At 43.2% G+C, this 25,450-nt stretch overlaps 1 protein-coding gene across 1 annotated transcript; it reads right to left on the reverse strand.

Annotated features, from left to right (window-relative positions):
• Positions 1-6,221: 6,221 nt before the first annotated feature.
• On the reverse strand, positions 6,222-21,819 carry mmd (monocyte to macrophage differentiation-associated). The gene is made up of 7 exons (XM_060904319.1): positions 21,516-21,819; positions 8,996-9,077; positions 8,637-8,797; positions 8,321-8,395; positions 8,086-8,187; positions 7,940-8,009; positions 6,222-7,402 (listed from the first exon to the last, which is right to left on the reverse strand). The coding sequence occupies exons 1-7, from the start codon at positions 21,539-21,541 to the stop codon at positions 7,190-7,192; spliced, it is 729 nt and encodes a 242-aa protein (XP_060760302.1). The 5' UTR covers positions 21,542-21,819; the 3' UTR covers positions 6,222-7,189.
• Between the last annotated feature and the right edge of the window lie 3,631 nt (positions 21,820-25,450).

The following is a 25,450-nucleotide window of genomic DNA, read 5'->3' on the forward strand; positions in this document are numbered from 1 at the left end:
ATAAGGTTTTGCAAATTAATTATCACATGCTGTTTTTATTTACAGTTTACACAGCATCCCAACTTTTTTGGAATTGGGGCTGTATAACAGGAACTCCTTAATTGCAGCTGTTGGAACGGTAATTTACAGTAGTAGTTTTAGGACCCAGAGCATTTCAGGAGTAACTGAATTCTAATTCACAATAATATCTTGAGGCGGCACGGCGGTGTAGTGGTTAGCGCTGTCGCCTCACAGCAAGAAGGTCCTGGGTTCGAGCCCCGTGGCCGGCGAGGGCCTTTCTGTGCGGAGTTTGCATGTTCTCCCCGTGTCCGCGTGGGTTTCCTCCGGGTGCTCCGGTTTCCCCCACAGTCCAAAGACATGCAGGTTAGGTTAACTGGTGACTCTAAATTGAGCGTAGGTGTGAATGTGAGTGTGAATGGTTGTCTGTGTCTATGTGTCAGCCCTGTGATGACCTGGCAACTTGTCCAGGGTGTACCCCGCCTTTCGCCCGTAGTCAGCTGGGATAGGCTCCAGCTTGCCTGCGACCCTGTAGAACAGGATAAAGCGGCTAGAGATAATAAGATGAGATGAGATGTTCATCCATCGGCTCAAACACAAGAGCAGAAGCAGGAAGTTCAATCAGATGTGTTTTATTAGCACTTTAGAAAGAACTGGACACAAAGTGGTCATGTGCAGCACCGAACACTGAATGGATCATGACCTGGCCAGAGAGGACCGTTTCCATGTGTGTGTGTGTGTGTGTGTGTGTGTGTGTGTGTGAGAGAGAGAGAGACGTACTGAAAAAGCCGGTGTAGAAATATAGGTGCCAGGATGAAAATATACAGTACAAATGTTACAAAAATCCTTCTGGACCTGGTCAGAGGATGAAGATTTTATCAAAAGCGTATTACTGAGCTCATGTTCATTAACCACAGTGAGATTAAAGACAAAAGAAACAGTACAGAGAAAACAAAATAGAGGATTATTTATGTGGTCTTTGTAATGAAAATACTGACACACAAAAACAAAGAGCAGCTTTTTTCACCATCACAACTCCATTTTCCATCATCCCTTTCAACTTCCCATTAAGGGAAAAATAAAATAAAATAAACGTTTTGGTTCCTGGTGGTGCAGACTGCTTGGTCCGTCACTGCATTTCATTTCCCTTTGTTCTTCCTTTAGAAGACAGAAAGAGGTGGAAGGTTTTCTGCTCAACCTCCTTGTTGTCAGACTCGTGTGAACGCAGAGCGACAGGAACACGGCAGTAAAATTCGCTGTTCTGTCTGACTTCCGGCGGCGATACACAGTACCTACACCTCTATTTCTCAGCACTGCTTGGGTTCTGTTGAGTATCTCAGGGGCCTCTGTTAGTTTCCCAAGTGCCTTTGGGACAATCACAAAAAAAAAAACCCACAATCTGCTGAACACATGGCGCGACAGTGTGCTTGTCTGAGGTAAGAAAGTAAAGGAACAGGGGAATTAAGGTGGAAAATGAAAAGAAAAAAAATACAATATCATGAAGTGGTTCTTCATAGTAAAACACAAACAAAGAAACAAACATTAAATTGTGTTGCTTTCGTTTCTGGGGAAAAAAAAAAACACTTTAAATACTGCTTCAAATATTACATCTACTGTCAGAGATTTAAAAAACACACACACACGGGTTGAGTGGCAAAAAGTGAAAAACACGTTCTACAGGAGTTCAGAGAGACCGTGCAATAATATACACTACTGTTCAAAAGTTTGGGGTCACCCAGACAATTTTGTGTTTTCCATGAAAAGTCACACTTTTATTTCCCACCATAAGTTGTAAAATGAATAGAAAATATAGTCAAGACATTTTTCTGGCCATTTTGAGCATTTAATCGACCCCACAAATGTGATGCTCCAGAAACTCAATCTGCTCAAAGGAAGGTCAGTTTTATAACTTCTCTAAAGAGCTCAACTGTTTTCAGCTGTGCTAACATGATTGTACAAGGGTTTTCTAATCATCCATTAGCCTTCTGAGGCAATGAGCAAACACATTGTACCATTAGAACACTGGAGTGAGAGTTGCTGGAAATGGGCCTCTATACACCTATGGAGATATTGCACCAAAACCCAGACATTTGCAGCTAGAATAGTCATTTACCACATTAGCAATGTATAGAGTGGATTTCTGATTAGTTTAAAGTCATCTTCATTGAAAAGAACAGTGCTTTTCTTTCAAAAATAAGGACATTTCAAAGTGACCCCAAACTTTTGAACGGTAGTGTATATCGATATTATTTTTCCTCCAGTTATCTCAGGGTTTTTTTTGTTTGTGGTTTCAAGAGATGAAAAGTTGCTCCACAAGTTTAATAAAAGTTTGACGAATTTGACTAGCGTCTGCTTGAATGCATTGTGAAGCTCACCAGTAGAGTTAGCGGGCTGATCCCGATGACCTCTCTCGAAAGAATAGATTCAGAAGGAATATCAGAATTTGATTAAAACAATATCCATGTTAAAAGGAGTTCGCTTAAGCTAGCGAAACTACAAGCAAGGCATTTGTGTCGATCATTCATGTTAAAGTTACATTCACGATTGAGGTCATTTCTGCTGCCTGGAAAGAACTGCTGATAAAGAAAAAAAAATAAAAATAAAAAAGCTGCCTGATGAACAGTTTGGTCTGGTTAGCGATCAGCAACATCGAGACGCCGCGACACACAGTGATCCATTAAAAACATTGGTTTATTTGGCGCCATTAAAACGAGTAACTACACTGTCCAGCCAAAAAACAAATGAAGGTCACTATTTGGATATAATTAAGCAAATACCGTATTTAAGAGCCTTGGATTGGATAATTACTGCTGTGATTAATGTTTCAGCTGAAACACTTCTTTTAGCTCGAACTGATGCAGTGAGTAGTTTCTCATTTCTTAAAGCTGTACTGCCTTTCAGATTTTTCTTCAAGTGTAGGCCATAAAAAGCTGCCTGATATGATTGAAGCGGTGGGCTTCATGTCTTCCTGTCCTGTTCCTCCTCTGCAAGGACAGGTTGATGGTCAATTTCACTGGTACAGTGATAAAGGGTCCATTCCATTCCATTCCATAAAAAGAATTTTCCCCGACACCCAATTATTTTATTCTGATCACAGACTTCCAATTAGTTTTTTTTTTTTAATAGAACAATTAATGAATTTATCTCCACGTGGCCCTAAATTCTCCGCTATTTTTTTCCTGCTTCACCATGACCCAATTCAAGATACTACGTCATGCATCACATCACGTGGTGGGCTTTCCCCGTTCACGCAAGGCATTGTGGGATACAAATTTGAAACAGGAGAGAAAAATGGAGGACGTGAGCGTGCGAATGAAACGTGAAAGACTGACTACAGTAACGGAAAGCAAGAAGAAAAGACGTTATGTTATATATGAAGGAAAGGAAACGCAGGACCAAACTAATAAATATCGGCGCTCAGTGAGCACCTCGGTGTGATCAGCTGTTCGTTTAGCGACAGAATGATGGAACTGTCAGTGCACGCTCAAAGGGAAACCTGTAGATGGCAGTAATGCAACACTGTGGATGCCAGCTGCTGTAAAACCCAAAAGAAGAAGGTAAACCTGCGCATGCGCACACGGACTTCCTCTGTCTGCTTGACTGCACGATTTCATGCACATTATTTGCTTTAATCCCCTCAAATTAAATAACTTCCCAGCCACAGAATGGCCTGATATTTTGTGAGATATTACAGAAATAAACAGATATCACAATGACCACATTTCAGACGGAACTAAATTTCAGTGAGTTTACGAAATCGAAAGGCCGTCTCGCTTTGTCTTATTTAGCGTTATTAAAATGAGCATTGTTTTATCAAAACAGTGTAACTACGCTGCCCGGCCAAAATAAATAAAGTCGCCATTTGGATATAATTAAGCAAATACTATCTTTTAAGGTCATAGGCAACGGTGCTCAATTTATGCACATTTGAAACTTTTTATGGTAAAAAACCCTCTGTAATTTTCTTCTGGTCCCAAGAAGTATTGTTAATAAGTAATAATTAAAATAAGTTAGTGTGGATTGCAGCGAATTTCTGTTCGGCTATTTTCGTGACCAGTTGTCGCGTGATGTCATTTAAGACGAACAAACCGCTTGAGTTGAGTCCACTTCTGGTTACTTACATTGCCGTTTGGCTTGAGTGCAGACGTGCGTTCAGGAATTTTCAAAGAAAAAAAAAAAAAAAAAACATGCCTTATTGTTGTGCAGTGAACTGTAACAATGGGACCGGTTCAGGAAGAAGCTTTTACCTTTTTCCGAGAAAGGAGACGAGGCGGAGTGAGAGGATTGGCTTTTTTCAGAAGAGAAGAGGCGGAGCAAGAGGGTTGGCTTTTTCCGAAAAAGGAGAAGAGGCGGAGCGAGTAGATTGGCTTTTTCCGAAATAGGAAAAGAGGCGGAGAGAGCGGATTGTGCACGTGAAACAAAATCAAGCAGTCAAAGAAGAAACGGAGCAGCAACGCTCAAGCAAAAAGGAGAAGATTGGAGGGAAACATTTTTACTTTTGCTTGCAATTGACAAGTCAAGAATCCTGAGGGATCCTGTACAATCATTGTGGAAATGAGACAAAGGGATATTTCCTCGCTTAGAGTCGACTATAAATAGTATAATGCCGCGGATGGCAGGCTAATGTGGCCTACCGGCGCACTGTCCAGTAATCGTTCCCTATATCCACTAGGGAGGGCGGTTTAATTATTCTTCAAAAGGGCCCTTATTTAGTATTACGACGAAAGTAGGAATTTATCATAACTACCAGGATAAATCGTTTGGGGGCGAGTCTTGTTGAGGTCCGGGGTCACTGCGATCAGAGTCGACTGAGTCGCTGTCCGATTCCGAGGCCGCACGGTCAAACCAGTGAGCCACATTCACCGATTGCTTTGCAACGGCCATAGGGTCATACAGATACGGTTTCACCTCTCGATATTCAATTTGGAGAGTTCCTACTTCAAAATCGCTCTCACTTTCAGACATTTTACACAACCTCTCACGACCAAAGTCCGTACACGTGTGCTCGGTTCACAAGTAAACACAGAGCTGCTCCCGGTCTGTTTGCCTTGAATGATGTCACAGTGATGGTCCCCTGGCGGTGAAAGTGCGCATCAGTGAAATGTAAACAAACCTTCGGAAATTGGGAAAAACAGTATATTTTAACCGTTTTATTCAATTTTAGGGTGCAAATTAGAGAGACATTAGGAAAATTGAATTCCCTTTTTGGGTCGTTCTTCTAGACAATAAAGTTGATATTCTAGATTTCACCTCCAACCGTTGCCCATGAACTTTAAGAGCCTTTGATTGGATAATTAATGCAGTGATCAATGTTTTTCACTGCAACAATTCTTTTAACCTGAACTGGTGCAGTGAGTAGCTTCTCGTTTCTTAAACAAACATGGCGGAAGACGGATCCTTACATGCTCATGGAAAAGATGTTCTTGTGTTTCAGAAGGTCAAATTACTGGCCTGGACCAAGCAAAGAAAACTAAAGAGATTGCTAAAATGACTAGAACTGGGTTAAGAACTGACCAACATTATTAAAACCTGAAGGACAGTCATGAACCATCAACTTCATGGAAAAAAAATGTGGTTGGAAAAAGATCCTGACTATGATCAGAGATCACTTGGAGGAAAAAAAAAACCCTCAACAGTAGAACTCACGGCTGTGTTTAATCGTGAAATTAAGATTATTTCCACACTCACAATGTGACGAGAACTCACAGGATTGGGACTAAACAGCTGTGTGTCCATAAGAAAACCACTCGTTAGTGAAACTAATCAGGAGAAAAGGCTTCAATTTGCTATGAAGCATAAAGATTGGACTCTGGAGAAGCAGAAAAAGGTCATGTGGTCTAACGAGTCCAGATTGACCCTATTCCTGAGGGATGGGCATGTCAGGGTAAGGAGGGAAGCTCATGAAGCGATGCACCCATCACCCATAGTGTCCACTGTCCAAGCCTCTGGAGGCAGTGTGATGATCTGGGGTTGCTTCAGTTGGTCAGGTCGAGACTCAGCAACATTAAAATGAAGTCACTTGATGACCTGAATGACCAGATTATCATCAGATTTTTCTTCTCTGATGGCTCAGGAATAAATTTAGGGCTGAGATTGTGAAAGAGTGGTTCAGGAAGCATGAGGAATCGTTTACACACCACAGAGTCCTGACCTTAACCCCACTGAGAATCTTTGGGATGTGTTGGAGAAGACTTTATACAGTGGTTCGACTCCCAAAATAATACAACTTTGGACTGAAATTAATGTTGCAACATTGCACAAGATCATCGAAACAATGCCACGCTGTAATGAACGCATGCTGTAATCAAAGCTAAAAGCGGACCAGGTGAATATTAGATTGCGCGACGTTTTTTTTTGGCGGGGCAGGTGTTGTTGTTATGAGCTGGAAAAACAGACAGGGGAAAAATAAATAAATAATTTTTTTTTAAAAATGTAGCTTTTCTAGAGATCTACACTCTGTCAACTTTCATTATGTTGATGAGAATCCTGGGTATCTTGCAACAACTATCAGCGTTAGAGCAGGAGAAACAATCAATACACTGATGACCTGCACATTACAGTACAACGAGATATAAAACCAGTAAGACACGACCTCTGGAGTTCAGGAATCTCGATGCAAAAGGCAACACTGAACATGTGAAAGGTGGAATGTGTGTGTGTGAGCAGAACTGCTCTGAATATCTGTTTAAAACCAAAGACAGAAGAAGAGATATCTGTATTTAATGGACCGGATCAACCAAAAGTGAATGAGATCGACACGATGCACCACTGGAGTCGAACACTTGTGAAGCAAACACGTAACAGAAGCCACCGGTTTAGAGTTATGGTTTAAACCACACACCTAAAATCATCTCACACTCGCGCTCAGTGTGATGAAACTGGAGTCTAGAAGCTTCTGTTGTTTGTTTTTCATGATAAGAGCCTCGCAGCTTCAAATGTCCAAAACTGAAGACGCCAAACACGTCTCAGCCGATCTGATCAACTACATGTGAGAAATTCTGTACTTTTAAAAAAATTTCTGACTGAATCAATCATCTGAAAACACACACACAGTTCTCCAGGCGGCTAGTAAACAATCAGAGGTCATATTGGTAAACTTGAGTTGCTGATGAGCACCTCTTGGTGAAAATGGTTTAGATTACATACTCTCGTTCATATATAAGTATGTGTGTGTGAGAGAGAGAGAGACAGGTCAGAGGTCAGCCACAGGCCTGACCTCGTCTCCAGATGAGCTGCGGTAGAGGTATTTCCAGATGGCGTAGTAGTGCACGGCAGCGGCGAGTGTGACGAACACGTGCCAGATGGCGTGAGCGAATGGGATGACGCCGTCTGATTTAAAGAAGACCACGCCCAGGCAGTAGATCAACCCACCGAATGCCAGCTCGTACACACCGTCCGTGTTGGTCTGCAAAGACACACAGTGTGTATGTATGGGTTCAGTGTTCACAGTTAAAATGTGCACCAGGCCACCAGGTGGCGCCTCAGACTACACTAATACAGATTAAGCCTTTTCTCAAGATCACAACTTATTATTCTCGTTATCTTGTAGATCAGACGTTATTCTCCGAGATCCTGGAGCAGGAGTGTTCTAGTATTACATCATCGAGCCCAGCGTCGCACCGCCATGTTCAGGTATTACGGCCATTCTGCAGTAATTGCATCCTCTTCCTGAACGTTTTGATCACCACAAACCGTTTAAGCAGCATTTCTTCATCATCATGTGGTAACCATGGAGACATCCTGGTCCCTTAAACTGGCTGGCAGGTTGGCAGTGAGAGTGACCCCACCCCCGTTCAGGATCACGATACTGTCCCCTATGACATACCTGCAGATTTCTGAGTCACCTCTCAAATGAAGGACACTAATCAGTGCAGTGCATCTCCGAGCTACTTTAGTTAATACATGTGCAGGAAGTGATGCGTTGTGTGCAGTGAAGTCTTACCATCGAGGTCACCACCAGTGCAGGAGAGAACCCCATGGTCAGATAGAAGGCCAGCTCCACCAGTTTATACCTACAACACACACACACCATCAGCACGATATTCAAGTCACTCCACTGTACAGGAAGTGAAAGGTCAAAGGTCGCACTTCTCATGGTAGTTGAAGACGTAGATGGTTCCCGTGGCCGCCATGAGCCACACGAACCAGCGCATGTGAGACGCCAGAGGACCCAGCTCCCTCAGGTTTAACCTACACACACACACACACACACACACACACACACACACACACACACACACACACACGTTCAGAACCCCCAGCATATCGCTCTCTCTCTCCTGCACACAGACATCATTTAAACCCCACAACATGTTTCTCTCACCACGGTGTGTACGAGGCGGCGATGAAGAAGTAGATGACGACTCGGTCACACATGTGGAAGCAGTGCTCCATCATCCTGGAGCACACACACACACACACACACACACACACACACACACACACACACACACACACACACAATTACACCCATGACTATTATTTACACACACTGTAAACATTTCATTCTCTCCCTCGTGTCCATCCCCTTCGTGTCCCCGTGTACATCCCTCCATCCCCCTAAGCTGATTCACTCATTCCTTCTGTCCTTCTCTACATTCATCCTTCTCTCTCCTCATTCATCCCTCCATTGTTCTGACCTCATGTGGCTTTTCTTCCAGGTGATGATGTGGAAGATGGTGGAGATGAGGAAAAGAGCACAGAGGCCGAGGCCGTACACCCACGCCGTGATCCTCTCCCACCGATCATCTGAGAGACGGTGCAACAGAGCCACGCCCACAAATGCAGGAACGATCACTAGCTACACACACACACACACACACACACACATTATTTTGGACAGGTGCAAATCCAGGAATTACCCAGGACTGACCAGACATGGCAGCATGAATAAAGTGTGTGTTTATGTAATCATCTTCTGCTTATTCTACAGGGCAGTGTGCCGATGTGTGCTGTCGAGAAACAAATCTAGGAAAGAGTGTGTGTGTGTGTGTCTCACCGCGTGTGTGTAGCAGTTTGCTGCATGCTCGTAGCTTGTGGGCTGGTAGCGGCAGTTAGCAGCAGCTCTGCTGTTCATGAATCTGTAAAACACACACACACACACACACACACACACACGGAGTATCAAAACACCTGAAATATGATTCTTGATTCCGATCTCCTATACCGCAACAGCTGTGGTAGAGTTTAATCGAATGCGAAAAACGTATTTGTTTCAATTTTGTAATATACCGCTTTGTTGATTCGTCTGAAAAACCACACCATGTGAGTGTATAAACTTTTTTTGTGATATTTGAGAGCTCTGCATTAAGTAGGTTAACGGAAACATGCCTTCATGTGCCGTCATTGTCCGACTCCATCATTATTCACACTAACGTGTCTTCGAGTAGTAACTAATCTGTACCTCATTAATAACACTGACATATATAATTACCAAAAAAAATCAATTATGTGCTTTAACATCAAATATGATAAGATCCAGTCTGAACATAAACCTGTGAACAGGGATTAGAGCTGTCCTGACCCGACACCGAGGACCAGCACCAGGACCGACATCGTCTCGAATCAGATCCAATGACACGTCGACAGTGGAGACGCCAGTCCTGCTCGAGATTCGCAAACAATTCCACCAGTGAGGCACATGAAAGGATCATTGAGCAGCGGTGCTGACACACAGGTCCGAGAGTTCGTGTTGGCTCGTAATTCTCTTAGATGGCGGAGATGGTCATTTTTAAAGCTTTCGATATCTTTGTGGCAAAGCCTTCTCCAGTACAAATGATTTACAGCGGAGACGTCCAACGCTTCAGGAGGGATTTCAATTGCTTTAAGATTGTTTTTAAGATCGTCTTTGTAGCACAGCCGAGGTCTGCCTACATCTCGTTTCCATAAGAAAGCTGACTGAACACAAGAATTTTAGGGATTCGGTCATCACTCATTCTAACGCCACGACCAGCCCATCAGAGCTGTGACTGCAGTAAGAGACTTTCAATGCTGCCAACACCACATTTACTGAAGGGGTCAGGGTTAGAGCTCTTATCTTGCCAAGTGTAGCCACATATTGAACGGAGACAGCATTCATGAAAAACATCGAGTTGGCCGATGTGTGATCTATACGGAGTCCAGGATTCTGAACCCGTAGAGCAGGGTGGGGAGAACAACTGCACGACTGACACTGACTTGTTTTTTGTTGATGAAGTTTGCCAAAAGCATCAGTAGCTTTAACTATTCGGATGACCGGGGGACACTGCTGTGCAGGAGCTATGTAGGCGATCTTTTGGCGAGCTCTAAGATGCACATCTTTAATTTCGATTTAAAACAGATTAGTTTGATCTCAAACCTTGGTTAAATGTTAAATTCGTGGATATAAAAAGAACTTAAGATTATACTGGCCTACTTGATGGAAATAATGAAGTCACTGGCTGCTAAACCATTGTCTAACCAACCTGCTCATGCTGGCAACACTAGCTCCCCAGTTGAAGAGTTTCAAGACTGCACCGAGAGTGAAAAGCTAACCAAAGCCTTGGACTCGCTTAAATTTGACATCTGCTCGAAAATAGAACTGGCTGTTGGAGGAGTGCAGGCTGGCATCGCTGCTGTCAGAGAAGAATTGATTTCATCAGTAACTAGCCTACAGAAAACTGCAGATGACCAAGAAGGGCATCTGAAGGAGCTGGAGACTTCAGCAACCTGTGACTCTGTATCTGCTATTGAGGTCACGGTGTCTGAGCTCCAAAGCCAAGTTAAAGAACTACAAGCGAAGTGTGAAGATCTAGAGAACAGATCCCGGAGAAATAACATCAGATTAGTGGGCGTCCGTGAAGACCAAGAAGGTGCAATGGTGACGGAGTTCATCTCCAATCTGCTGCAAGGGGTGCTTAAACTGGATGAGAAACCTTTGCTTGACTGAGCTCACAGGACCTTGCAAGCTAAACCGAAGCCCAACCAACCTCGGAGACCTTTTGTCATCAGAGTACACTACATTTCATGTCCGCGAACTCATCCTCCGTCAGGCACATCAGTTGCAATCCCTCTCCTTCAACGGACGACCCATACGTATTTTTCCGGACCTGACCGCTGCCGAGGCGAAGAGGAGAGCAGCTTTTGGGGTCGTGAGGAAGCGGCTACGTGAGATAGAAGGTGCTCGCTTCGGATTTCGTCTGCCTGCGAAGTTTCACATCACTCTGCCTGGAGCGAAGGAGCGCATTTTCACCGACCCTCAGCTGGCATTGGACTATGTCGTCTCTACAGTTTGTGACAGTGATGCTCATGAGAATATTACAGCGGACTGACAATTTCACTGGACTCTGACAGTAATATTTCACATCATGGTTCTATGCTATGTTATGCTAGTGCTTGTTTCTTGGCTAACTACTATACCCAAATCGTCAATCTTGGTTTCATTCTCAGCCACTTTGGCCAGGTGTACACCTGATAATATTTTCCAAATCTAAAATTTTTCTTTAAGTGAAATGTTTTATCCTATGTCGCATGTTTGTATACATTATCTGTTCATTTTGCCAGATATCTGCCTCAGTTTATGCCTATCTGTGAAGAATCTCAGTCATCCAGGTACATAGTAATCTGTGGTTGGTTGAAGAGAGCAACTGGACTTGCTTGAAGATTCTTGAAAACGTTTCGCCTCTCGTCCTAAAGGCATCCTCAGTTCTGTCTGACTAAAGGGAGTATCCAGTATTTATCCTCTCATGGATCATCATAGAATCTGAATCAGAATGCTGATGGCTGCATTGTAGGTGGCTGATAAAAGATGTCATAGACACCCACCTCTGTTCAATGATGGTCATTCCAGGTTGACAAAAATGAGCGATCCTCTCTGGCTAAGATGTCTGCCAGTTTTCTGGAAGTCCTCTCATACTCCCGCACCAGTCGAAGGGATCTCATCCCAAAGTGCGTAGAAACATATCTGTGACGAATCTCAGTCATCCAGGTACATAGTAATCTGTGGTTGGTTGAACCAACCATCAGCATTCTGATTCGGATTCTATGATGATCCATGAGAGGATAAATACTGGATACTCCCTATTAGTCAGACAGAACTGAGGAAGCCTTTAGGATGAAAGGCGAAACGTTTTCAAGAATCTTCAAGCAAGTCCAGTTGCTCTCTTCAACCAACCACAGATTCTCAGTTTATGCCCTTTGGCTATTACTATAGTTGTAACTATACTTGTGTTAACCTATGGATCGGTCTAGTGTTTGTTTTGCTATCAGGATAATTACACCATGTTCGGGGAGGTGCATGTGTGGGGAGGGATTACCGTATATGCATTTTCTGTTCTTAATATGTCTAGGCTTGTTTACAGCAGTGCTGTCTTTTATTGGCAACACAGCTACATTTAGTTTCAGATTTGTATGACTTCAGCAGCCAACAGTGTTCATAGCGTTGCAAGTAGGCCTATCACTTTTGCTAGCTGGAATGTAAGAGGCTTAGGAAAATCCACAAAACTCAGCAAGGTTCTCTCATTTGGACAACTTAGGTGCTCAAATTGCTTTCATCCAGGAAACACATTCGAACATTTCTGATCATGCTAGAATTCGGAGATGATGGGTCTCTCAGTCATTTACATATTTACATTTATTCATTTAGCAGACACTTTAATCCACAGCGACTTACAAAAAGAAAATTAACAATCAAGATACATAAAAGACAGGGGCTTCAAAGTTTGGGAGAATAGCAGGGTACAAATAATTTACAGCAGGGTGCAAAATGGTAAAATGTCTGCCAGTGGCAGACATAATGCACGCAAAGCGTGCAGGGATGGATATATATATATATATATATATATATATATATATATATATATATATATATATATATATATAGAGAGAGAGAGAGAGAGAGAGAGAGAGAGAGAGAGAGAGAGAGAGAGAGAGAGAGATATGCAAGTACGAATTTTTCATGGGGCGGGATGGTTTGGAACAGGCCATCTAAAATTGGGATAACATTTACCCGGGACGGGTATTTGAGGCGGGTCGTCTAGCTTAAGCTTGATTAGCGTTGTTACGCATGCCAGTGTTTCCCACAGAAATTTTGGAGACTATGGGGGAGGCGCGGGGGTTGTTTAAAATTGAGTGATAAGTTATTACTGAAAAACTACTGATTAAAAAAAACAGACACTGAGAAATGGTCCTATAAACAACTTTACCAATATAAAAGATTACCAGGACTACAAAAATGCAGAAAAATAGGCTTTACTTATCCAAATGCTCCTGTTGGTTCAAAAGTTAAAGTGCAGAGAACCTCACAGCACAACATGAAGTTACCTTAAAATATAATATAAATGCCTCAGCTTTCATGTAAGAAAAAAAACTATTAATACTAGTGCTGTGTGCAGGCAGTCTGTCCTGAAGACTAAATTAAACAATAATTATAAACTAATAAAATAAATGGCTCAGGCTTCATAGAAGAAAAAAAACAATTTGAACAGAATCTCACAGTATGATGCTGAAGCTGCCTAAACAATGGAAAATAAAATACCATTTTGGCAAAAACGTTGGCATCCATTAATTTCTTGTATTAAGTAAAAAAAATATGTTGCCAGATACTGCTGACGTTTTACAGCCCAAAATATGTTCAAAACCCGCCAAAATTGGGCGGGAAAACGCGCAATCTGGCAACACAGGCGGCAGTAATGGCTGCACTCGTGTCGAGGATGTAAACACAGTTGATGCGGCAACGGACATACATGACATAGTGGATGTAATTTACGTTCACAACTTTTTTTGCTGTCAGAAATATTTAATATTAAATTTTGTGACTTGACTGACAATAGCCGGCGGCATAACAAGCCATAGCCAGCGATTTGCCGCCGGTGACCGGCTACTTTTGAGATCGCTGAAAAGAAGTCTTAAAAGAAATATCACTAAAGGGAGCTTTAGAGTGCGAGTACAAAAGTGGAATCAAGTGCAAGATGAGTGCAGTAGAGGGGAGGGGAGGTGTAAAGTCTAAGTGTAGGACAGGAGGTGTTCTCTGAAGAGCTGGGTCTTCAAGAGTTTCTTGAAGACAGACAGGGACGCCCCTGCTCTGGTAGCACTCGGTAGATCATTCCACCAGCATGGGACGACACATGAAAAGAGTCTGGATTGTCTTGTGCGCGGTGCTGGAACTGCCAAATGGCGTTCTTTTGATATCCGGAGTTGAGAAAGAGTCACCTTAGCCTTTATTAGAGCACTCAAGTAAGTAGGTGCAGACCCAGTAAGCACTTTGTAGGCTAGCATTAGTGATTTGAATTTGATACGTGCAGCCAGGGGTAACCAATGTAATTCAATTAGCAGAGGGGTCACATGTGCCCTTTTGGGCTGATTGAAGACCAGGCACGCCACTGCATTCTGGACCATCTGAAGTGGCTTCACTACACAGGCTGGGAGGCCTGTTAGAAGGGCAGTGCAGTAGTCAAGGCGGGAGATGACCAGTCATTCCATTCATTATTTAACAGTAAAGCCCAGGGGGTTGCTATGTTAATTCATCACTCGGTCCCGTTCATTTCATCCTCTGTTGTAGCGGACTGCAATGGACGCTAGGTCATTGTTAAAGGGACTCCCTATGATACCCCATTAATCTTAGCAAATATTTATGCCCCAAACCACGATGACGAGCGGTTTTTTTTTGTCATTTTTCTCCTCCTTACCTAATATTGATTCACACCTAGTTGTCCTTGCTGGAGATTTGACTTGTTGCCTTCAAAATTTGGATACATCAGCCACTAGGAAATTTGCAAATTCAAAATCTGCTAAGGTTATTAATGCATATCTTAATAATTATGGTCTAGTAGATGTATGGAGACGTCTGAACCCCAATCCACGAGGTTATTCCCCCGTTCATCACACACATTCACGTATAGATTATTTTCTTATCGACTGTAAATTACTTCCTCTCGTTCAAAGCTGTAATTACAACGCTAGAGTCATCTCTGACCATTCACCTCTTAATGGTCATTAAGATTGCTCATAAATCTACATCCCGCCCACCGTGGAGACTAAACACACTCTTCCTATCTGACTAATTTTGCTGAATTTATTTCACAACAGATTGATTTCTTTATTGACACCAATGTAACTGCTGACATGAATCATAGCACACTGTGGGAAACGTTCAAAGCCTGTATGAGGGGCCAACTTATATCCCGTGTGTCCTATGACAAGCAGCTGCGGTCGTTCACTCTTTCTAGCCTTACGGACCGCATTCAACTTCTAGAAAACCAATATACTGACTCACCTTCTCCTGACTTATATAAAGAGATGATCATCCTTAAGTCAGAATTTGAAATCCTCAGTACAGTCAATGCAGAAGAATTGATTTTGAAGTCCAGACACACTTATTATGAATATGGTGACAAGCCTAGCTGCCTTTTGGCACATCAACTTCGTAAGTCTGCAGCTTCACGAAACATCTCAGAAATAAACACTAGCAGTGGCCTTACTCACGATCCTCAGGAAATTAATAATGCCTTTCAGAATTTTTATACATCACTTTACACCTCTGAGCATCAACCTACCTCTGACAATTTGTCAAAGTTCTTTGTTAACCTTCCCATACCAAAAATATCAGAAGATGTAGTTGGAAATCTTGATAAACCCATTACGTCATCCGAGGTGAGGGAAGCTACGATGGCCATGCAGCGTGGAAAGAGTCCAGGGCCCGATGGATTCCCTGTAGAGTTTTTCAAAGGATTTTCAGACAAGCTTATTCCTCTTCTTCTTAACATGCTTACTGACTCTCTTAAATCTGGTATCCTTCCCAAAACATTACGTTCTGCCCAAATTTCCTTGCTTTTAAAAAAAAAAAAGAACAAAGACCCTCACTGCTGTAGTTCCTATCGTCCAATATCGCTATTAAATGCGGATGGCAAAACTCTAGCTAAAATTCTTGCCCGTCGCCTTGAAAAAATTCTACCTGATATATCAGCTGACCAAACAGGCTTCATCAGGAACAGGTTTTCATTTTTTAATGTAAGACATTTGTTTAACATCATCTATCACCCATCTGATTCTCCTACTCCAGAAATATTGGTTTCCTTAGACACCGAGAAGGCCTTTGATTGGGTTGAAGGGAGTTCTCTTTTTTACACCCTTGAGAAGTTTGGCTTTGGTCAAAAGTTTATTTCCTGGATTAAGTTACTGTATACTTCTCCACTTTCTTCAGTCTGCACTAATAACACCTTTTCAAAACATTTTCAGGTAGGACGTGGCATGAGACAGGGTTGTCCATTATCACCCTTACTATTTGCCTTGGCCATTGAGCCCTTGTCACTCACCCTGAATCAACTACACTGGTGAAAGGCATCTTTAGAGAAGGTCAGGAACAAAAAAAGTCTCATTATACACGGATGACTTACTTTTATATATTTCAGACTCAGCTAGGTCCCTAACCCATGTATTTTGCATCTTAGATCAATTTCATCACCTATCAGGCTACAAACTTAACTTAGAAAAAAAGTGAACTGTTTCCTATTAATAAGGCTGCTTGCCAGTATTCATTCACTTCCCTTCCTTTCAAGGTCTCAAATAGTTTCACATACCTTGGTGTTAATGTTGTGGATAAATTCTCCAACCTTTTTTTCTGCAAACTTCTCACCCCTTCTCAAACGGACTGAACTTGACCTTAAGCATTGGAGTTCACTTCCACTCTTTGTTGCTGGTCGTATTAATTCGATTGGAATGAACATTCTTCCCAAATTTACTTATCTATTTCAGTGCATTCCTGTATTTATTCCCAACTCATTTTTTTCACAAACTAAACTCTTATTTCATCCTTTGTATGGAATTACAAATCACCACGAATAGCGAGAAGTGTGCTACAACATCCAAAGTGTCTTGGTGGTATGGCAGCACCAGACTTTGGAAGCCCAATAATAGGCTTGAATGTTCGTGCAATAGTACACTGGTTGTATGAGGATCCAGGTGCTGATGTGCCTTCATGGTATGTCTTAGAGGCCCTGTCTTGTCAACCCTCCTCTTTGCCAGCCTTGGTCTACTCCTCTACCCCTGACCCCTCATCAAACATTTCCAAAAATAAGGTCGTCAGAGCAACTTTAAGGATCTGGACTCAGATGCGCCGTCATTTTGGATGGACAGCTTTTTCTTTAAAATTCATCTTTCCCATTCATTCTAACCACAATTTTGCACCATCCTTAATAGACTAATCATTTTTGAACTGGCAGAAATTGGGCATTGGGTCTTTTAATGACCTTTACTCTGATGGGATTTTCTCCTCTTTTGATCAGCTGTGTAAGAAATTTAACCTCCCCAAAAGTAACTTCTTCCGTTATCTTCAGGTGAGAGACTTTCTTCGTAAAACACTCCCTTCATTTCCAACTCTGCCCCCATGCAACCGACTCAATAGCCTTTTAGAGTAACTGGAGTCTTTCAGGAGAAACTCATATCATCTCTAGCCGCTTTATCCTGTTCTACAGGGTTGCAGGCAAGCTGGAGCCTATCCCAGCTGACTACGGGCGAAAGGCGGGGTACACCCTGGACAAGTCGCCAGGTCATCACAGGGCTGACACGTAGACACAGACAACCATTCACACTCACATTCACACCTACGGTCAATTTAGAGTCACCAGTTAACCTAACCTGCATGTCTTTGGACTGTGGGGGAAACCGGAGCACCCGGAGGAATCCCATGGGGAGAACATGCAAACTCCACACAGAAAGGCCCTCGCCGGCCACAGGGCTCGAACCCGGACCTTCTTGCTGTGAGGCGACAGCACTAACCACTACACCACCGTGCCGCCCTCTTTCAGGAGAATAATTTCTATTTTGTATAATAAGTTTACACAGGGGCGGCACGGTGGTGTAGTGGTTAGTGCTGTTGCTTCACAGCAAGAAGGTCCAGGTTCGAGCCCCGTGGCCGGCGAGGGCCTTTCTGTGCGGAGTTTGCATGTTCTCCCCGTGTCCACGTGGGTTTCCTCCGGGTGCTCTGGTTTCCCCCACAGTCCAAAGACATGCAGGTTAGGTTAACTGGTGGCTCTAAATTGACCGTAGGTGTGAATGTGAGTGTGAATGGTTGTCTGTGTCTATGTGTCAGCCCTGTGATGACCTGGTGACTTGTCCAGGGTGTACCCCGCCTTTCGCCCGTAGTCAGCTGGGATAGGCTCCAGCTTGCCTGCGACCCTGTAGAACAGGATAAAGCGGCTAGAGATAATGAGATGAGATTTCAGAATGTATGGGACTGGAAATTGACCCCTGTGTGTTTATGGCCATCTTTGGCACTTCTCCAGACCATCTTAAACTGTCAACAGCTCAGACAGATTGTATTGCTTTTGTGGCTTTTTTTTGCTAGACGCTTAATCTTACTCAAATGGAAAGATCCTCATCCTCCTACTTTTATGCATTGGATTAAAGATGTGCTGTTTTTCCTTAAGCTAGAGAAAATAACACACTCAGGGCTGTGTAAACACATTTTTTGACCTATGGAATCCATTTATTCACCATGTTAAAGATAAAATCCAGCTATCTGACAACTGAAATGTCCCATATAGGCCTGTTGTACCTGCTGTTCATCTTAACTGTAACTCTGCTGTTATAATAGCCCTGTACACTCAGTGCCTAATACGGTTTTGTCCTGCCTTGTTTCGTCTTCCTTTTGGGGCGGGTTGTTTTGATATTTTAATGTCTTTGTGTCTGTTGTTTGTTGCCTGTTTTGTGAGGACCATTCCAATAATGTGCTGTACTATTTTCTGAAATTCCCAATAAAAAAAATAAAAAACTATTCGGATGACAGTATATTTAACAGTTATCCCACGAAATCGAGTCGTACATGAGCTGACAGTCGACAAGGCGCGTAGCACCAAGTTGTCTATAATCCATGTATGACGAGATTGAGTGGAATAACTGTTTATTCTATCCACATTCACTGGATTTTGAAAAAGTGTTTATATTTTTATGTTTTGCAAATTCAATAAATAAAAACTTTATACAAAATTACTTCCACTCAGGCGGACTTGTTAAAAACCTATCAATGGCAGCACGAATTGACTTTAGTGGTGTTTTTTGTAGAAAGTGCCGTCTCACTGTTGTGCCGAGGTAGGAAGGGAACTCAAAAGTTCTAAGACAGATGTTATAATTTCAAAAGGTGAGAAAGACATCCCCCAGAATTCTACAAAGAAGGAATTCTCTGATGGAAATATCGCTTGCAGAAGTGTTTAGACTTAAATGGAGGATATGTACAGAAATAGCCTTGTTATTTTCATAAATAAAGATTTTTTTCAATCTGTCTTTGAACTTTTTGACTTACCCTCGTATAGAATAGCTTTAGACATTTATTTAAATTTTTCCTCGGATATTTCAGCTCTGTAACTTTCAAACTTCTTTGAGCTTTTGAACAGGCCTAAAAAAAATAAAAATTCAAGATGAAGAATATAAACAAACTGGCGAAATGACAGGAGCAATTTGTGATAAATGTGATAAACGTTGCTTTTTTTTGTTTGAGGAGAGTTTTTATATTGTCCTCAGTTGGTTCAGCAACATGCGTCACCATTTTTTTCTTCTCTACTCACAGTATATGAGCTGATAGCCTAGTAGTAGAGTAGCCAATTAGAGCATGTAATTGCTCATATTCAGTGAATGTGGATAGTGTATATAGTGTAATTCAATTGCAATCGTCTCCATTGGTATGGACACATCCAACGCAGTAATTCTTGGATCAACAGATGTACTACGCTAGAAGTTGAAGGAGCGAACAGCCATGGCCGACCTTGAAAAAGTTGGAAGGAATCTGTCCGTGCTGACTTGAAGCTATGGAATATCGCAGAGGAGGCAACTCAAGACTATGCTGAATGTAGAGCTCTGCTGAAGACTGCAAGTCATACACACGTCTAATGTGTCAACTGACTCAAAATGGATAGTGAGTGAGTGATTTCATCTCATTATCTTTACCGCTTTATCCTGTTCTACAGGGTCGCAGGCAAGCTGGAGCCTATCCCAGCTGACTACGGGCGAAAGGCGGGGTACACCCTGGACAAGTCACCAGGTCATCACAGGGCTGACACATAGACACAGACAACCATTCACACTCACATTCACACCTACGGTCAATTTAGAGTCACCAGTTAACCTAACCTGCATGTCTTTGGACTGTGGGGGAAACCGGAGCACCCGGAGGAAACCCACGCGGACACGGGGAGAACATGCAAACACCGCACAGAAAGGCCCTCGCCGGCCACGGGGCTCGAACCCGGACCTTCTCGCTTTGAGGTGACAGCGCTAACCACTACACCACCATGCCGCCCATATAAATATATAAGCACGGTGGCGTAGTGGTTATCACTGTCGCCTTTTGCCCGTAGTCAGCTGGGATAGGCTCCAGCCCGCCCACGACCCAGTAGAACAGGATAAAGCGGCTACAGATAATGGATGGATGGATGGATGGATGGATGTTCTTACCATCAAACACTTTCACTGCATATTTTGTTTTCGGGTAGAGTTTTTATTTCATCCTTGGTTGGTTCAGCAACACAGGCCACCATTTTGTTTTTCTCTACTCATTGTATATGAGCTGATATCCTAGTAGTAGAGTAGCCAATCAGAGTGCACGATTGCTCATATCCAGTGAATGTGGATAATAGCAGGCTTTCGTCTAAACCGGGGAACAGGGGCGCTGCGCCCTCTTACTCTCGGCGTGCGCCCCCTTACCGAAATGCCAATTGAGCCCCAAGTCACACTTAAGCCATGCACTTATATGCTACAGCACAACATGCAATCTTTCTCAAAACGATCTTTTCTCCGTGAAAACATCCCAGCAACGCCACGTGACAATGTGTCTGATCATCAAATACGTTATAATTACTCCAAAAATATTCCAATCATAGTAGATACACTGCCAGACGGTGCAAAAACAATCCGAATTGGCGTTTTCCAGACTGAGGCGCCATGTTTGTTTACTTGTCGCGGCTGCTCTCGTGAGATTTGACATGGGTTACATACAAGGTCAGCTGACTTGTAGAGCGCGGGAGCTTTTGACAGAAGGAGTTCGCGAGTCGTTTTTGACGACACTTGGGCATTTAAAGATGTCATCCTGCGGCACGAAGCGGAAGAAAGCCAAAGACTGTCCGGGGCAGAAGAAGATTACTTCTTTCTTTTTCAATGTTGACAGACAATTTGTTACAATTTCCCTCTCAGATAGCCTCAGAATGTCCCATTGTAGCCTCAATTTTTCAAAGGCTTTGCACGGCGGAGAGGGGGGACAACCGGCACCATCCCCCCCCCTCTCCATGGTGAGCGCCCTCATACTAAATTTTTCTAGAAAAAACCCTGAATAGTGTATAATAATAATAATAATAATATGAGAGAGAGAGAGAGAGAGATACTGATGCATGTCTACATTATAATTTTTTTATATTATTTTAGAATAGTTGTACTGTGTGTGTGTAAATGTTGTGACATGAATGATTAATGATGCTGAACATCAACACTGCATGCACACCTTAGACAAGTACATAAATAAACAAACAAATAAATAAAGTGCCGCAGTGAAGAGTGTGTGTTCCCCGTACACTGCTCACCTCTGGAAGCTGTTGACTCTCTTCATCTCCAGCAGCTGATTGAGGTGTAAACAGGAAACTCCAGGCAGGAGAATGGAAAGGAACCAACTGTTCAAAATACAGATCCGAGCTGAACCACAAGCCCAGGCTCTCAATCTCTCCAAAAACACACCAGGGAGGTCTTTAACCGCGTCCTCACTGGCATTACTAAAGTATATTTAAAAAAAAAAAAAGCAGCCCAGGCTGATGTGCAGTTACGCCATGCTCATTCATATAAACCTGGTGCCGACAACAGGCACCGCACTACCCTCCCTGTCTGTCTCTCTCTCCCTCTCTCCCCTTAAAGCGCTCTGGAGCGAGTTCCTGCAGGCTGTGTCTTCAATCAGCACTCGCTCCCTACCTAGGCGCACTCCGACCCCGTAAAAATAACACTACCCAAGTGCGCTGTGTGTTCCAGTGTGTCGCGTTTGAGATCCGGCACATTGTTCATCGCTGCCTTGATGAGTGACAGGAAGTCAGCCAATGACTGCACAGCGTGGAGCTCGGACGTCGCTGTAACCGACCAATCAGCTCCGACTCTAACTCTAACGTCACTGCGGATGCACTTTCCGAGCTGCTGCGATGACGTAAACACAAGTAGGCGGGGAAAACGGCTCCAGCTTCTGTAGTGGAAATACCAGTTCGTTTTGTTTCACAACCTGGAGCTCTGTCGAGTGGAGTTAATGATGTCCTTCTGTGGACTGATGGGTCGTTTCTTGGCAGTTTGAGTGAAATTAATGTGAAATAAAAGCACTTCAGAGGTCACGTGACTCCTAAAGGTCCTTAATGAATATGTTTCAAAAAGCCATGAAACTATGACCTGTGTATCATCTCTAGAAACAAAACACCAACAAAGAGAATAATTGACATATTTTTGGACTAGGGCGGCACGGTGGTGTAGTGGTTAGCGCTGTCGCCTCACAGCAAGAAGGTCCGGGTTCGAGCCCCGTGACTGGCGAGGGCCTTTCTGTGCGGAGTTTGCATGTTCTCCCCGTGTCCGCGTGGGTTTCCTCCGGGTGCTCCGGTTTCCCCCACAGTCCAAAGACATGCAGGTTAGGATAACTGGTGACTCTAAATTGACCGTGAGTGCGAATGGTTGTCTGTGTCTATGTGTCAGCCCTGTGATGACCTGGCGACTTGTCCAGGGTGTACCCTGCCTTTTGCCCGTAGTCAGCTGGGATAGGCTCCAGCTTGCCTGCGACCCTGTAGAACAGGATAAAGCGGCTAGAGATAATGAGATTTTTGGACTAAGATATATATGTTATTTACCAGCTGGGAGGTCCGTATGGTGAAATACCGTGACCGAGGTCTTGAAAGTACTGAGCGAGGCCCTCTGGGCCGAGGTCACGGTATTTCACCATACAGACCGACCTTAAGCTGGTAAATAATATATATTTTTTTTCTTTACCAAATTCTAACAGAAAATGATAGCGCCCGAAAGGGAAAACCAAGCCGAGCCGAGCCGCCATTTTGAATCCTCATCCACGGCTGTAATGCAAATGGCTTCCTCCTCGGTATACAAGTGCACCAAGGACGCGTTATCCTAATGGGCTTCATGGGCAGCTGCCCAGGGCTTTGGCCACTAGGGGGCCTCGGAGGTAGCGAGATCGGAAAATATGAAACAATATTTTCAGAAGTTTTGATCATATTGATAACATTTTTGATGCATTTCGCCACCCGTAAGGAAGCCCACCTTGTCCCATCTCATAAATCACCCATCATTGTCAATATGATCACTGTCCACCATGTCTTCACACGCTACGCCAGCTTGAGTTCAATGATTTAATTAATGACTTTGCTTTCCAGAAAAGTAGGAAAGTGCCCTTGTAAGTTGACCCATGGCTGTCAAACTGAATGCGCAAAGCTGTGTGCCGCTGCTGTTTGGGACATTACGTGTGTGAAAGGATGAAATGTTTCACACAGCCTAACATTTTGAGATTTATTTCTGAGAAGCAAGATATTTTTCTGTCTTTGTTATCGCTCTTTGTTTTCACAAGTTAAAAGTCGCCTGGATTCCAAAATGAAAACGAACGGTTATATACCAAATGAATGTTCTTGTTCTGAATACTAAAGAAACTGTTGTAGGCCTAGGTTATGTTCTTGACATGTTGTTCATTGACTCACTCATTCAAAAGCTTCTTGAGGTTAAACTTTAGTTAACCAGACTTGTTAACCGTGATGTCTGATGGATTTTTTCACCATGCAATTGCCTATTTCACCATTGCTTTTTCTCGATTAAATAGGTGTTGATGGATATAAAGTTTTATCGTTCAATAGTATTTCTAATTGTGCCACTGTCATTATTTAAGTTTCTGTGTCTAGTCAGACAGGCACGTCTGAGGGGGTGAATTTGCTGAGCGCAGTTGACAACAGGTGGGGGTGGGGCCTCGGGGGGGTGTCTGCCCAGGGCAGGGCCGTTGACAGCTTTGGCTGGGCCCGGGACAAAATAATCTGAGTGGGCCCCCCCAAATAATCTGAGTGCCCCCCCACACACACACATACGTGCGCACGCACATCGCCACACAGCAACCACCCACACCCAACCCCTCTTTTCACAGTCTCCATTCACTCCAACCCTTAAATAACAGATATTCCAAGCCCATTATAACAGTCAACCATTTAATTTCAACATTTCAACATATTTACAGTTTGAACATTTCCTTAGTCTGCAACTATTCAGGTGCGAAATGCAATGCGCCGAACTTTTGCTGTGGCAAAGTCGTCAATATGAATGGTGCGTCGCGCGTGCTGGGGTTACATTACGGGGCTGGAAAAAAGTTATCTGTGTCTTACCTGGCTAAGCTGCCCCACTGCCTTCACCACCTGCTGCATCATCTGAATCTTTTCTAAAATATCTATGCAGTGAGCCAGGCCCGGCGCCATGGGCGGGCCTTAGGGGGCCGTGCCCGCCCTGAGACTCATGTGGGCCCGCCCTGCTGGAACCCAGAGCAGAGACTTTTTTTTCATAGGAGACAGGTCACTGAAGAAATCGTCCATAGAAATGAATGGGGACAGTTCGTAACGGCAGCAAACATTCTAATCAACCGTCTCTGACGGCAGTACGGGTCTGCAAATATCCCGCCTGTTCCGCTGCCAACAACCAATCATATGTCGATCTGAACCAACAGCTTTCCAATCATCTTGCAGCTTCGTGCTCCGCTGTCCCTCTCCTGCCGTTATAGAAGTACTGCGCCTGCGCAGTGTCAAAATAATCCACGAGAAAAGTGGATTTTAAAGCTTTTTCTGAGTCATGAGAACCAACCTAACACTCAAGTATAATCAACTTTTCATGGCGATTTCAATCATATGCTCTTCGCGACCGTTAGTTTTCACAGAGTCCAGTATTGATATCTCCCCATTCATGTTCAGAGGGTCTGGTCTCACTAATCCGAAAAAGATGCCTGAAAGTGGCCGGCGAGTGACAGCACTTGCATGGCCTGATAGGAGCCCGTCACAGCTTCTTCTTCTTTGTTTTTTTTTCCCCTCAAAAAAAAAAAACGTAAACTACAAGTCAAAGTTTTTCAGTATAACAATAATAAAGAAAAATGTGCTCAATTTAAAATGTATTGAAACTATTCGAAATCGGCTGATCGGTTCATTCATTATTATCCGTGAGTACAGAAACACTAGTAATAATTTCTGGATCATTGCTATAAACGTGGACTAATATTTCTTGGGAACCAATGGGTTAATGTAATGGAATGAACCAACCGACCAATCGCATTTTTCCTTCAAATGGTATCTGGGTAAATCAGCAGCTGTCTCAGCCAATCACATTTTATTGCTGGACGGGATCATATCACGACATCTTCCGGTAGATACCCGAAATCAGCTTTGTGTATTGTGAGGCCAGCGGAGCAAAAAAAAAAAAAACTTTTAATATGCTGAGCAATGTTTGATACATTTTGGAAAGTTGT

Source organism: Neoarius graeffei, chromosome 22, assembly GCF_027579695.1.
Source record: "Neoarius graeffei isolate fNeoGra1 chromosome 22, fNeoGra1.pri, whole genome shotgun sequence".
NCBI lineage: Eukaryota > Metazoa > Chordata > Actinopteri > Siluriformes > Ariidae > Neoarius > Neoarius graeffei.

Bases quoted from the DNA above. Each gene is read 5' to 3' on its own strand.
- mmd (XM_060904319.1), bottom strand. From the start codon at position 21,541: ATGAAGAGAGTCAACAGCTTCCAGAG. The intron at 9,078-21,515 runs GTGAGCAGTGTA...TGTGTTTTACAG, and splicing joins AGAGTCAACAGCTTCCAGAG to ATTCATGAACAGCAGAGCTG. The intron at 8,010-8,085 runs GTGCGACCTTTG...TGTGTGTTGTAG, and splicing joins GTCTTCAACTACCATGAGAA to GTATAAACTGGTGGAGCTGG.